Genomic DNA, 15,390 nt, shown 5'->3' with positions numbered 1-15,390 from the left:
TTAAGGAATTATTAATATTTTTTATGTTTAAAAAAAGGTTTTTATTCTGTTATTTACAAATGGTTGCCAAGGAATGCATAGCAGGTTAAAGGGAATTCATTTCATTTTACATTTCAACATTATTTATTCGTGTGCAAGTGTTGTATTATATGTATTTATTTATTTGTTTATCCTCTTTTATTCTTCTAATAAATACCGTCCAGGATGAGCAGAGTAGGCGATGCTCGACAGAGACATGGACAGCGCAGTGCGTTCATTCGGCCACCTACCTCCACCACAAAGCTCTTCTCTTCTCCACACACAGACACGACCCAAAACACGACGTGAAAGTAGCAGGTTTTCCAACACAAACCCGGGAGCCCAATTCTTTTCCCCTTCGCTCCCACCACCGCCATGACTCTCCCCCCAAAAAAATTACCCCTTCAAATCTTCAGCAGCCGAGAAGCAGTTTTTCTTCTTTATGCTGTCAAATAAATAAATAAATAAATGAAATAGCTTTTGTGTTGTCTATTTCTAACGACCAAACCGACCGTCAAACTCGGTGAAATCATTGCGCATGTGCGGATTCTTACAAAGGGCGCGCGCGCGTGGACCGGGGCGCGTGAACTCGCGCTGTCAAAACAGACAGCGGCAACATTGTGCATCGTTTTAATCGTAAGCAGGTAGTAGTTACATAGTAGCCAATATTCTTCTTTTATAGTATTAATTCAGTTAATTAATAAAAAGTGAATAACTTTCATATTATTTATCAGGTAATCAGAAGTAGATCCTCTATGTGTATAGGCGTCATTTTATGTAAAATTGTGAACGAGACACATTTCAATTTCCACTATTCGAATGTTTAACATAAAGCAGTATGCACTGTTTACCTTATATTTTATTAGCGATTAAAGTTTTTTTTTTTTTTTACTTATCCCTAATGTAATATTTCTCCATTACTCTTTGAGACGAATAACCTGTAGGGGAAATGTAGTAAGAAAATTAATTTTATTAAAATTATTCTCTCTCTCTCTCTCTCTCTCTCTCTCTCTCGCTCTCTTTATTGTTTATATGCTTTTTGCATGACAATTTTACAATTTTCTGGCACTTACATCATCTTTCCGGAGGAAAACAACTGTGAAATGTAACCACCCACTATTATTATTATTATTATTATTATTTATTTATTTTTCTGATATGGCCAGCAAAATCCCCATTATTGAATTAACAACTAGCAAAATTCACAGTTTTAAACTAAGTTTTGAATTGTAAATTAACAGTGTTTATTTTGGACTAGAATGGACTTTAAATGTGTTAATCAAACACTGGGGATTTGTGTGGTTAAGAGAAATCCTGAATAAGACCTTTTGAATTTGGTTACTTTGTGGGGATCCAAAAGCAGCTTACAGATACTGGTCGGCCAAGCAGAGTGCAGCAGTGGCAGCTGCAGAAACAAAAACCTGCAACCCATCAAGCCACTAAGGAGGGGAAATCAGGGCCTAGCACCTGATGCATAAAGTGGGGATGGAGAAGTAACCCCTAAGGAGAAAAAGAAGGTTACAGTAGGTTTAAGAGATGCAGTCATGGATTGTGGATAATTGGATAAAAGTAATATTCGATCAACCGTCAATGAAAAGGATGCATTACATTTTTTTTTGCTTTCTTATTCCATTGATCGAAAATAGGTTTGGTGATGATAAAGTAATCTTCAGAATAATAATGCATTTTGCCACAAGTTTTTCTTCATGAAAAGATATATCAAATATAGCCTCACCTAGAGCATGGGTTTTCAGGCCTGTGGTGGCTCAGTGTGTTAAGGCTTTGAGTTACAGATCGGAAGATCAGTGGTTTGAGCCTTAGCACCGCCAGGTTGCCGCTATTGGGCCCTTGAGCAAGGCCCTTAACCCTTTCTGCTACAGGGGTGCTGTAAAAATGGCTGATTTGACTCAGCTTGATGATATTGCTTTTAATTTGTGAAGTCCTTCAAATTCATAGGTTACACAAACTTGGTGGCTTTTATCAGCTAAGATAATCATCTTGGACTCTCACCAGCATTGTGCATGACCCCATGCAACCTTCATGCAAACTCCTTCCCCACCTGACATTTGGCAGAAACATAAGCATTCAGGCCCACATGACTATAGCATACACGCAATATGACCTGGATAATTTTTAATTAAAATTTAATGAAACAGTCTTTGATTTAAGGTAATAAACTTTTAGGTACCTTTCTTTTCAGGTAACTTTCAAAAGTCAAAGAGCCCAAGTATGAAACATGTATGAATATATTTATTAATCTATTATTAATCTATATGATTTAAATGGTGGCATGGTGGCATAGTGGTTAGAACTGTGTCTGGTTCTAAAACATAAAGAAAGTTGAGTACCAGATCTAATCATTTGCACACTGAGTGTATTGTATCAGAAACAAAGTCTTAATATGTAGACATATGGAGATGCTTATGCGAGATGGAAAACAAAGGGGAAAAAGCATCATTACATCATAACCTTCTATGCATTTATGCAACTTATATAATTTACTTTCCTATATTGTCATGTTCATTAATTCATGACATGAATTCACAACAACTTGTGACTAAATACAGTATAATGACATGCTCAGAACATTACAATACATGCAATTTTCTCATGTCGGTCTGCCATGTGAGTTTCTTATAAGTCTACTGCATTGGATTAGCAACAATTCAACAATTTTTATGAACAAAAAGAAAGAAAATGATTCACATAATAAAGATACAATAGTCAAGTTCCATTGGTACAATATGTTCAAAAAGAGAATGCAATATTAAATGTTGTCCTCATGGGGACACTGTGGCTTCACCATACTTTTTCTATCATAAGCCACATAATTTTCTATTGTTATAATTCAATTTAACTCAGAAAGTTACAGTGTATGGATTCAGTGTCATAAAGATTACTTTTGGACACTACTTATAAAAATAACAAGCTCCAAATGTTATCAGTTTAGTTTAATTGTCAGTGGTGCTGGTTTATAACCTTTGGATCTCTGGGTCAAAAGGTTCTCTTGCAAAAAGTGGTTACTTTGTCCACCTATTCATAAAAAATAAATAAGAAAAAATACATTTAACTAAAATAAGAAAGCATAACTCCGTCAGGAATTCAACGTCATGAATCCTGGACGCAAAGCTGTGCCTAAATGACCAACGTCCCACAAACCATCAGGCCCCCTAATATCCAGCAAGTGGACTCTCTCTCCGATTCATTTTATGACATTAGTACATTCTAGAGTCTTGCATCTGTTTATCACCCCATTGTTTCTGTTAAGTATTGTCCTGTATCCAAGCTGGTTTATTTTGTTTTTTGCTGATTGTGTTTGATTTTTTATTACCACTGCCCACTGTGTACGGGGCCAAACTGCCAAAGAGCCCAAGGCCACTGACATGGCCTTCAAACTCTCCCAGGTCCCAAACTGAATGGACATTCCATAGGATGTGCCCGACAAACAATTCAGAACCACAGGAGCCCCACCCTGCAACGAAAAGCAGCTAAAGGATATGTTGGCCATGTCCTTGTGAAAGACACTACAGCATACCTCCAGGGGCCTGAGCGTCCATTACCCCTGGGTTCAGAGCCACCCTGGTGGCAAACGGGGAATCCCAAAACTTGGATGGTTTTAATTATAATTCTTTTACTGTTATGGCTGATCAGTGCATAGGGCATCTCTGTGTAGCCAGATCTACAGTGGCTCACGAGATGCTTCTCTTAAAGACAGTTCTTTTAGGTGCCTTGATACTTACAAAACTTCTCACCACATGAGGTCACTGTAGCCATTTTAATAGTAACTCTTGAGGTTAACAACACTTACATACTGTAGATATCATATACCCTACACAGAAAACTGAGAGCTAATAGCATCAGTGCTGCCCTACTATAGCAGGGCATTTTCACTGCAGTTGACGCCATAGCTACTGCATCAGAATTAAGATGAAAAGGATAGCAGAGTTATGCTATAAACTGTTAGAATCGCTGCACTGCAATTAACTTAACTTATTTGTTCTTTTTTTTTTAAACTTGGGATGTATATACTTTATTTATCTATCAATCCATCCATCCATCCATCCATCCATCCATCCGTCCATCCATCTGTCAATTCATCCATCCATCTGTCATTATGTTTCACAAGCAAGTAAAACATTCGTACATTTCTGATATTAGCAAAATGTAATCCAGTAGATAGTGGTTGCGGATAGTTTGTACAATTTTAAATGTTTACATTTTAGATTACTCACTTACTCATTGACTCATTGTCTATACTGCTTTATCCTGTGTCCAGGATCGCAGGGGGGCCAAGAGCCTATAGAGTGGGGTATACCCTAGACACGGTGCCAATCTATTTCCAGGACACAAACATACATTCATGCACTCATTCACACACTATGGGCAATTTAGGCATGCAAATTAACCAAATCTGCATCTCTTTGGGAAGTGGGAGGAAACCGGAATACCCAGAGGAAAACCATAAAGCACGGGGAGAACATGCAAACTTTATGCACACAACCCGAGGCGGGAATCGAACTCGAAACCTGGATGTGCAGTGTGGCAGTGTTAACACCTAAGTCACAGCACCATCCATTTTAGATCGTGGACAAGAATAAGAGCAAAATGAGAACTTCAATTTTGCATATTTTTATTTGAGAATTATTATTATTTATTTTAATTAATGAAGTATTGCGAACTGATGAATATTATATGCATGTTTTCTTTGAGCCACAAATGTGTGGAAAGAACAAATGCCAAAGAAATTCGTAAAAATGGTTTAGATTAAATATGTGTACATTTTATGTTTAAAAAACTATAATTTAATTCCCTTACAGTTTTGGCACAATTGATATAACAGTCTCTCTCTCTCTCTCTCTCTCTCTCTCTCGCCAAGTTGGCATGGTGGTGTAGTGATTGGAGCTGTGGGCTTGCATTTCCAGGGTTGGAGTTTAATTCCTGCCTCCAGTGTGTATGTGTGGAGTTTGCATCTTCTCCTCATGTTTGGTGGGTGTCATGCAGGGTAGGCTAAATGACATTTTCAAATTGTTCGTTCGTGAATGTGTGTGCTTGTGTCCCTGGCAAAACAGTGGAATGCTAGGGTGTGCCCTGCCTCATCCCTCGAGTCCCTTTTGATAGGCATCGTCATATACCTCCTTTACACTTTTAGTTTTACTTTAGCACACAATGACAGCTCTCATACAGTATCAAACTACAATATCCCACATAGGTTTGTTACATACATATCGTATTTGAACATCATAATCATCCTAAAAAAAGGAGTCTGCAGGCCATTTTTAAGAACTATGGTATAGGACTGGTCAAGATTTTTCAGGTAAGTTTTATACATCCTCTTCAGGAGAGGTGGAGTTTCTTATTCCATTAGTTATTAGCTTTCTGGTATTACATACTGTACAGTTTATTCTTGTTTTAACATTCTCTTTAAATCGTTCTTTTTATTGCTTATTCAGTGTGGGATTATTTTAAGTCCAAAAACCACATCAGCTTTAAAGAGAGTACAGTGGCTGAAAGTGCTGCTACACTATTTCTTGATGGAGCTCTATACACTATCTTTCATGATACATTTTGCTGAAAACAAAACAACCTTTATCCCGACATTTAGTCCCAACTACAGAATGGCTTGCATTTCATGCTCAGTGAGGAGCTAAACAATTACAGATAAGTCTTAATGCTTGTAATACTTGTATGCAATATATCACAGAAGGGTTTTTTACTGTATCTATTAATGCTCTAATGAGCACTGTGCTGTTTTTTGCATTTTAAAACACAAAATTGTTTACCAGAATACAGTGGGAAGGTTTAATCTGGTCTTTATGAGATCTATGGACAGGACAGATTTCCTAGAAAGGTTGTGTTACAATAATGTTTCACCTTAAAAAACTTCCCTGTGGATACTTTGGATAACTAACCTGCTCTGACTTGTTTGGCTCTCGCCAGCGGACTGGTCTACTCTCACCTACTGTAGTTGACCTTTGGGCCTGTATGTAGGGCTTTATAAAACTAATGTACGTCAAAAGCAGACTTCATTTATTTGCCCTTCTGTGAGATACAGCAATTAATCCACAACGCTTTAATGCCCTGCCCATTTGCAACCGTTTGGAGAGCTCTAATCCCTCCCTCCTAACTGTTCCATTGTTCAGTACTTTCCTTCGGGGCAAAGGTGATCCGTATCTCTTTTCCTAAGTATTTGATGACCTGACCGTTAACCGTCCTACCTACACTTGCTGTACAGGTGAACTCCCTCAGCCCAGGCACCCACGGCAAGGCTTGTTATCCCCACCAATGCCTCAGGCTTTAGAACATCCCCTCTGATCTATGTCAAAAGCCTACAGCTCCTCAGGATTAGTGTGCTGCTTTCCTCGATTCCCAGCTCCCTGTTGCAGTTTACTCTCCAATTTGAAAGAGTTCCCTGTGTAGAATCCACCAGCCAGTTATTGCACTCCCTCAGCTCTCTCAACTCTCTGCCTCTATTATCACATCATCACTTGTATTCAAGCCAAACTTTTATTAAAAGTTTCTGCCTCTGATCACTCTCTGATTGTGTTGTGTCTTGCTTTTCTACAGCTCTGTACATCATTAGTTATGAATGGTTTTGAAACATAAATCAATGTGTAGAATTGGTCAAAAAAACCAACAACCATATGTCTAGAATAGTTTAAAATTATATCTAAAATGTTAGTTGCACTAGAAAAGTAGGAAGGTTTAACTAAGACCCCTGCAGGGAAGCTTAAATCTGTAAAGACTGTAAAATTCCTGGGAGAAAGACAAGAACAAAAAGGTTTGATATGGGGAGGTGTGTAACATGCACATGTTAGGGCTGGTTTAAGACCAATTATGCATCTTCATTTTAAAGCTCTGCAGCGGCTCTGTTATGCTGTGGGAGGAGGAAATTGCTGGCATTATTTGCATACAGGTGAAAGTCTCAGTACAATAGTTCTCACAGCCAAAGAGATCCCAATTTGTTCCTGAATTACGACTTGTGTCTCTGCAGAGTTTATGGACTGTACATGTTCTCGACATGTCCGTGCAAGTTTGCTTCAGGATATACAGTTTCCTCCAACCACCAAAAAACGTGAAAGTACGTGGATTGGTTAGGATAAATTGCGTGTGTGTGTAAATCTATGTGCATGATTGGCTGCAATGGACCAGTAGCTCCTTCCGTGTGTACTTCCGCCTCATGCCAGAGTTCCTGGGAAAGGCACCAGGAAAAATTGGCTAATAAATGTACAGTACAGTAAATAAGGGAGCATGGTGGTCTAATGGTTAGCATTGTGACCTCACAACTAAAGGGTGAACATCTTTAGTTGATTACTGATTTGCTAACACTGTTCAGCATCACCATCATCGAAACACCAATTGAGTGAATATCATTTGTTTGGGTAAATGGTGTTCCTCCTTCCAGTCCAAAAATGAGCCTATATTTGCTGTACTGCAATATAACCTGTTTAACTGAAAACCAAATGAAACCCATGTTGCCACTATTTGTATTCTAGTACTATTAGGTTTCTATCAGTGTGCTTTGCAAACAGATATGACAAAGACAATGTGATGTAACTGAGCCTGTTTTTTTTATGTGCTTGCTTTCCACATTCCCATATTAAACTGCCTTTCCATGAGCCTTGCCATGACTCGTCATGAACAAGTAGGAAACTGTCTGGTATTTTCAGTCGAACGCAAGAAGTGGATAGGAGTGAATTATATACTGTATTTAGTAATTTAGTATTTCCAATACATGAAAAAACATGAAGCCAAAACCCTCAGATATCGTTAGATTAGATATGAGCATTAGATTAGATTCAACATTGCGAGGGGACTTCTAGGTATGTACTATAAAATTTACATTTTTTAATGTGAATCATCTGTAATTTCCTTCGGGATCTATAAAGTACGTCATCTGAAAGTGTTGGCTTCTGCGAACTCTATTTACTTTTATCTAAGAAAATTGTAAAGACAATCTTAGGACCGTAGGTTAGACCTTGTAACATTAAAACATTAACACAGCACAGTCTAAATGCATTTGCATTTACAGATAGACACAAACAAAATAATGTTCTGATGTTTAAATTCAAATACATTAAATATTATTAGGTTTTTATAGCAAATGTATATATGTATATGTAGGAAAATTAAGTAAATAAGGTTTTATTCTTTTGAACATTACATCCACATCAATGACAGAACCCAAGGGTTCCCAGCAAAACATTGCTCAGAGCATCACAAGCTTCACCTGGCTTTGTTTCCTCCCAAATTGCACACTGATGATCTCTTCCCCAGGTATTTCATGCTTACACAAAGGGTCCAAAATAAAATGTGTTTCGTCAGGAACCTTCCATGCTCCATGTTGCATAGTCTATTTCTGATGACCATTGTAAGCATTTTCAACAGTGGACAGTGGTTAGTATGGCCACTCTGGCCAGTCTGCGACTTAAGCAGTCCCATATGTGGCAAGCTGTGATGCACTGTTTGTTCTGACATGACCGTTGGATGTTCACATGTTGATCTATCTTACACCTTTTTTTTTGTAGGTACTTTAAACACCACTATTGTGTACTTATAAAAACAGAAACTATCCTGTAGATAGCCTACAATAGGATGTTCATTAGACCATACTCTGGCATTAATATACCGATATGTATAATGCTAATTCCATTTTTGAGAAAGGAAAATGGCACATTATTTAATATAAAAAGCAATCATACATGCATTATATATTATATATTATATGTATAATAACCTTTATATATAGCATATTATTGCATGAGAATTACTTTTCAGCACTGCATGGGCTCTGTCACACCCAGTATAAAGATCGTAAAAGAAAGTGACCTGATTGTCTGGTTCTACAACACTGCACTGGTGCAAACATGCATTGCTGCAAGCACAGTCATAAAAAAGGGGTCCTTCTACTATTTTTGCCAACTATTTTTTCTTAAAGTCATTCACACATGTATTGTTGTTAATTAAAATACTGATGTTCTTGATTTTAATACATAATTCCAGCTGATTCTCATGGGATCTTATGGGATATTTGCCTTTTGCTGTGTTTATTTAAGGATATTTTACAGTAAGGTTGAAGGGCTTTTAATTAGAGAATTGGAAGCCGAGCTTCCATGGATCTGGTCAGTATTGTCAAGGCCATTTTCTGCTGTTTTTAGCCTTACCTTTAAGAAATTATCGTTAAATTGAAGCAACTGCTAAATGAATAAACATTAAATGGAATACAACTGATTTTGCTGTCTAATATTAATGCATTTTTCCTTTTTTTTTTTTTTTACTAGATAATGAAATAACAAAAAAGGACTAGTTCATAAAAATATAGTTCATAAAAAATAGTTAATTAACACAGTTTCTATTTCTATTTCATCCAGTATTGTTACGACAACCTAAAAGATGACTTCACTGTACTTTAAAGAGGCCAACTAGTTAGAGGCTTTATTTTTTTATTTTTATTTTTTTTTGCAGCATAAAGCGGCAGTGCAACGTTTTGTGATATAAACATCATTAAATAGAACACAATATGTTGCACAATGTTAATTAAATAGAAAAAGTCCATAGTGGTCTGGCAATTGTTGAAAATGTTTCTGAACACCAATAGTGATGCAGTAGACACAACAAACATATTCACGGTGCAATGGTCAGCTGTTCCATTCCTGCCTCATGCCCAGTGTTCCCAAGGCTCCATGATGATTCTGACAAGGATAATGTAGTTGCTGTTAAATGAAATAAAATCTACAACGTGTTTCTACAATGTTTGTGGATATCTGACCATCATATCTACATCTGCTTTTTGGACATTTCATGTGTAAAAATCTGACAATAGCGAATTCCCAAGCCTGGTTTTAAGGGGACTACGACTGGATCATGTGGATCTCGATCATTTTTGATACTTCCACGTAATTAAAAATTTGTCATGTTGGCTTAATCACCTTTAATAATTTTTGTTTAATCAATGCTTTACATGCTTATTTTGGTAGGGGCCAAACATTTACAAACACCTAGACTAGAGACATTCAAACTCAACTTTTTAGAACACATATTTCCTGTTACCACAAATTTCCTGCTTCGTGTCACTTGTGTTAGGATAGTCTTATTACTCAGGTATGTTCTAATGATTCATATTTTCTAACCTACTCATATTCCATTAGAGGTGACTATAAAATAGCACCTGAGAAACAATTATTTCAACTTCTCTTTACTGTATCTTATTTTCAATTGCTGCACAGAAGCTTCTCACAATACTTTTCTTCAAGTATCGTCGAACCTTCCTGACACAACTGGTGTATCTCTAGCACGTTTGTGTTCTTGCTCAGATATACTGTTTCAGTTCAACCCACATATTTTCTATGGTATTCAGGTCAGGACTTTGCGATGGCCAAATGCCAATATTTTTTACTTTGTTTTCTGAAAGCAATTTTGTTACAAGTTCAAAGCTATGCTCAAGATCATTATCCTGCCTGGGGTCCTAGTTGCAGCCCAGTTTTACCTTCTGACTGATGTCTTGGTCTGCTTTTACACTAGCACGATTAATTAGTACTGAGTCCGGGTACAATTGCTCTTCTCTCCTCACTGCCCTACTGGCCAACTTTCACATTAGTAAGATTGTTTCATACCCAAGTACACATGCACTCTAAGAAGTGTACAAGGACATCACCCATCAGGCATGACATATTAATGACAGTGTGGAAAAAATGTTGAAGACGACTCTCTCGCATGCCATTCGACTTTATTAGCTACGTCTGTGTAGTTCAGAGAATGGGATTAGCCTGTGCTGTGAGCACACAGAGATTTTGGAGGAGACAGATGCGTTGATGACGTTGCACAATAAATACGGTCTACTTCCATGATTAGAGACAGTACGCTCTGATATTTGATTTGAGCTGTGCCTCTTAATGCTATCTATTTTATCAATTGTACTGTTCCCTTTTTTAATCCCTTTATTTGTGCCAGGCTTAAGGCCTAACCCTGTTTCCTCACATAGCACTGATCATTATGGCCACACAATAAATTTTTATTTCATCTGGCCAGAAAACACTCCTCCAACAGGCAATCACATGCTAACTGGCTTTATAATGCCAGTGTGGGTCAGAGTCCTTCCATGACAGTCTTTAAGAAGATGTAAGATTCTCTTAAAAGGGGACGTACAGTATACTGTACTGTATATGTATATTTAGGACCTTCTGTCTATAATTCCTTCACCAGTTCATTAAACATGTGGAGATTAAATAGCCTTAGCCCAGGTCAGTATACTTTTGCCTATATTTAAAAATACACCCTGTTTTAAAAGAATGAAAGGCAAGGACCAGAAAATGAACACCAAAAAACATGAAAACATAAAACAATATCAATGTGTTTGCCATTACTCATCGTTGTGCTTATTTGGAAAGAATAGAAACTAGACTGCAATTGCAAAACACTGAAACCGGATTAAAACAGCAACACTAAAAACATGGCTGATTCAAAGACTAATGATCTACGTCTAGTGTTCTAACTCAAATGTCAATCATTCCAGGAAAATTATTAACACAAACTGTACGACGGAGAATCTGAACTAACAGGATTTCTTACACGTCAATATTTTAAAATGCTTCTCTGGTGTTTTTATAACGCATGCTGAGCCTACAATAGCTTCAGCACTGAAATGGGCAGAAAAATCTGTTGCTGTGCTTTACAAATATAAAGCAAGTACATCTAAGTATCATAATAATCATGTTAATAAATATTAATTTTACCATCATTATTGCAATATAAGTTTGTCTAAAGGCCTATTCTATATCTGTAATAGCTTAAAATGAATAATCAGGCAATGAATCTTTTTTATGCAGCAGAAAACTAATATTATGGCCAAAACACAGTACATGTATACATGTGGCCAGTATCAGATACCATTAGCCCTAACATTAATAATATACAATCTGCTTTATGATTTGTGCTTTCCAGTGTATTAAAGGACAGCTGGCAGACATGTTGGACATGTTTGTCTAGTTGTACCGAACCATGTACTGTGTATTCAAGTTCATTCTAATATCGGTAAAGATTTTACATTTCTACATAAAGTATCTTGTGTAGATACAACTTCAGATTTTATTAAGTGAAATATCTTATACACTGCCTGCCCCCCAAAGTCAGAATTTCAGAAAGGTGAAATTGAACTGCATCAAGACAGTCTAATGAAATATTAGATCGTAGATTGGATCTTAAAAATACATTGTGGAAAATAAAATAAATTAAAAAAATCATATGCATACATACAAAACATACTGTTTTCTCCTTTCGAGCATAGAAGATAGTGATGACCATATAGGTAGTGCAAAGTTTGTTACGAAGCTAGATCTTTTAAAGGGTTATTTGCAAGTTCAACTCACCCATGCGCATCAGAAAGACAGTTTCTTCCAATATAATGTTATGGCATTTGTCCTCAGCAATGCACCGTTTTTTTCAATGCTTTAGAATTTAATTACCCAAGTTCTTGACACTGATAATTTCGAAGCTTGACCTGACCATATGGTTGTTTTCAGATACTGACATATGCATATTTGTACTTTAGACCATGTGTTTGCTCACCTCTTGACGGCCTCTTTACTTTAAACTCTACTTTACTCTAAACTTTTCAAAATGTAATCATTCCACGATTACTCGCCTCAGTACAGTGTACACACAAGATGGCAAAGGTAAGGCAATGATCCAGTTTCTTGGAACCAAAGTAAAAAAGGGTGATTTGATTCAGTTTCTTGGTATCACTGACTATATTGTGCACAGTACATTTTATGATGTCTTAAGGCTGTTACGTTGCTTCTATGTAGTGTACATGTTATGTCAGATCATGCCATTAGTTTTTACTCTCATTAGGTTAATCACCCACTGATAAACTAAAGCTCTGCATTGCAACTTTATATTGAATACATACAGTACTGTATATACATTAAAGCTTTGTATTGTGTTCTAGCTCTAAACTTATTACAGTTTTTGCTTTAGTATAAGCTATATAGTACTGTACCACTACTTTAAGTATTATCTAAGCCCTGTCTGTCTGCATTTGCACAAATCAGTGACTTTGTTTCGTCATGTTTGGTGTTGCTACATGTGTTAAGATAAATTGTTCCTGGTATTATTGAGCTGATATTATTACAGTACATAATGGCATGAACCAGTATGTGTCCTGGTGTTCTTAATAAACTGCTCAGAGTCTATATAGAATTAGATTTTTGTTCTACAAATCCTTTTAGCAATGTCATATGTCCGTACAATGCTTTCCACTAATGCATGAGTCAATAGCTTATTAACCTCTACAGTCACTAATTCCATCTCCAGAAATGTATAGTGGAAACTAGCAGTCATAACATTGAGACCAACCGCTTAATATTGTGTAAGTTCCCCTTTTGCAACAAAAGCAGCTCTTAATGCATGGAATCTACAAGATCTTTAAAGGTTTGCTGTAGGATTTGGCTCAAAGATGTTGGTGGCAGTTTCTAAAAATCCTGTAAATTGTGAGATGGGGCCTCCATGGATGAGACCTGTTTGTGCATGCTAGAAGATTTTGACTTTAAAAAAAAAAGAAAAATTCTATAAACTATAATTGACACCAACACAAACATTTTAGAAAACTTTATTTAATTAAGAAGATATTATGTTTATAATAAAACATGAACTATTAAATAAATAAAACAGTTTTTCCCCCAAAACAGCACAAGTTTATAGGACTGCAACTGAAACTTACCAGGAAAAGCAGAAGGTATCACATGCTGTCAACATGTGACAATGTTTTTGACCTGCTGCCATTGCACCATTAGAGAGATGAGTAATGCACAAATGAATGGCTTGTGCTGCTTTAATTGATGTGAGAGTAAAGGGAGACAATGCTTTGCTCTGCCACCACCACTATTTGAACATAGCCATGCATTGTTTGCTTATTCTCATAGTGCATCCTGGTACAATATCTTCCTCAGGTATGCAGTAATACACATTCACTTGGCTGTCCTCATGATATTAAACAAATATAACATAATTTGTTTAACAACACAGCCCCATGTTGTTCTGCTGGTCTGTTGCTCCATAGTCTTGCACTCCCATGGACATTCTGACCTGTCTGCCGCTACACAGCTCATGACACAGCAAAGGTGTGTTCTGACACCTTTCTATTAAAGCAAGCATAAACCTTTTCTGCAGTTTGTGCTTTTTTTTTGTAAGTCGCTCTGTATAAGAGCATCTGCCAAATGCCTACCGTGTATGTATTATAAATGTGCTGTAGCTCGTTTCTTACGGACCAAAAGGACTTGCCTCCATGTTCATCAATCTCATAACGCCATTGTCAATTCTCTGCTTGTCCTTTTGCTAATAACTAAACAGGAACACTCTAAAAGACCATCTTGAAAATCAGATCCAGTCGTTTAGCCACCGCAATCTGGCACTAGTCAAATTCTCAGACCCCATTTTTCCTGCTTCCAACACATCAACTTTAAGAACACTGTTCACTTGCTGTCTAATATATCCCAGTACTTAACTGGTGCCACTGTAAAAAGATAATAAACGTTAATCATGTCACTTACCAGTGGTTTTAATGTTATGGGAGTCCACCCAGTACGCAAATAGACCCTGTAGAGCTTGCCAAGTATGATGAAATGGGTTTGTAACTGTCTGTTGTGAAGTCTGTATTAGGATTAATTGAATTCTTTGTTTCTGTGACTACCAGTCAATATAATATTTTGTAGTGGTTTTGATTTTTTTCAACCAAGATTTAGAATCTCTACCTAGGCCATGATCAAAATCTAACAAAACAATGTACATCTTCCAGCTGACTCACTTGCGGTATTTTCAGCATAGACACACTTTTAGCATATTGGTCAACTTAGCTTTTGAACTGTTATTTAACTGACAAATGAGTCGCACATTGAACACATACACATGAAATAAAGTTATTAAGTGATTGGATCAGCATGTCCTATTAAATATTTTTTATTAAACTGCTCATCCTCACATAAATAACCATGATCTAACAAAAACAAAAATTTACACACACGTTTACACACTTTTTGGTGCCCCAAAAGTCTGCATACATAGTCATTTTTCTTTTGATTAAATTTGATATTTCTCTTGCTTTTAAAACTAACAATAAAGGATTGAAATCAACCAGACCTAACATTACTCAGCTTTATTTTACCGGGGTCAACAGAAGTCTCTAGGATATCAGAACTGGCTAAGATCATCACACTAAAAAAGGAAGTCACACAATGTTCAAAGTTCTTGTATAGAGTATATATTCTCTGTGAAGTGCTATATGTACTCTGTGAGGTCAGAGCATTTGTTATAATTTATACTGTAATTTCTGCCAGTGTATCCAGACCTATGGGCCACCTTGTCTGTACTGCAGTATAGATA

The 15,390-nt window shown here is 36.7% G+C and overlaps 1 protein-coding gene across 1 annotated transcript in view; it reads right to left on the bottom strand.

The window, feature by feature from the left end:
- mmp24 (matrix metallopeptidase 24) overlaps nucleotides 1–504 on the bottom strand; it is a 40,620-nt gene extending 40,116 nt beyond the window's left edge. Inside the window, exon 1 of the mRNA XM_053498699.1 lies at nucleotides 270–504. Within this exon, the coding sequence (XP_053354674.1) occupies nucleotides 270–395 (126 nt within the window). The 5' untranslated portion in view covers nucleotides 396–504. The remainder of the gene's footprint in view (nucleotides 1–269) is intronic.
- Between the last annotated feature and the right edge of the window lie 14,886 nt (nucleotides 505–15,390).

Source organism: Clarias gariepinus, chromosome 6, assembly GCF_024256425.1.
Source record: "Clarias gariepinus isolate MV-2021 ecotype Netherlands chromosome 6, CGAR_prim_01v2, whole genome shotgun sequence".
Taxonomy (NCBI): Eukaryota; Metazoa; Chordata; class Actinopteri; order Siluriformes; family Clariidae; genus Clarias; species Clarias gariepinus.
Note: the sequence above shows the minus strand (reverse complement) of the source record. Positions and strands in the feature narration are given on the sequence as shown.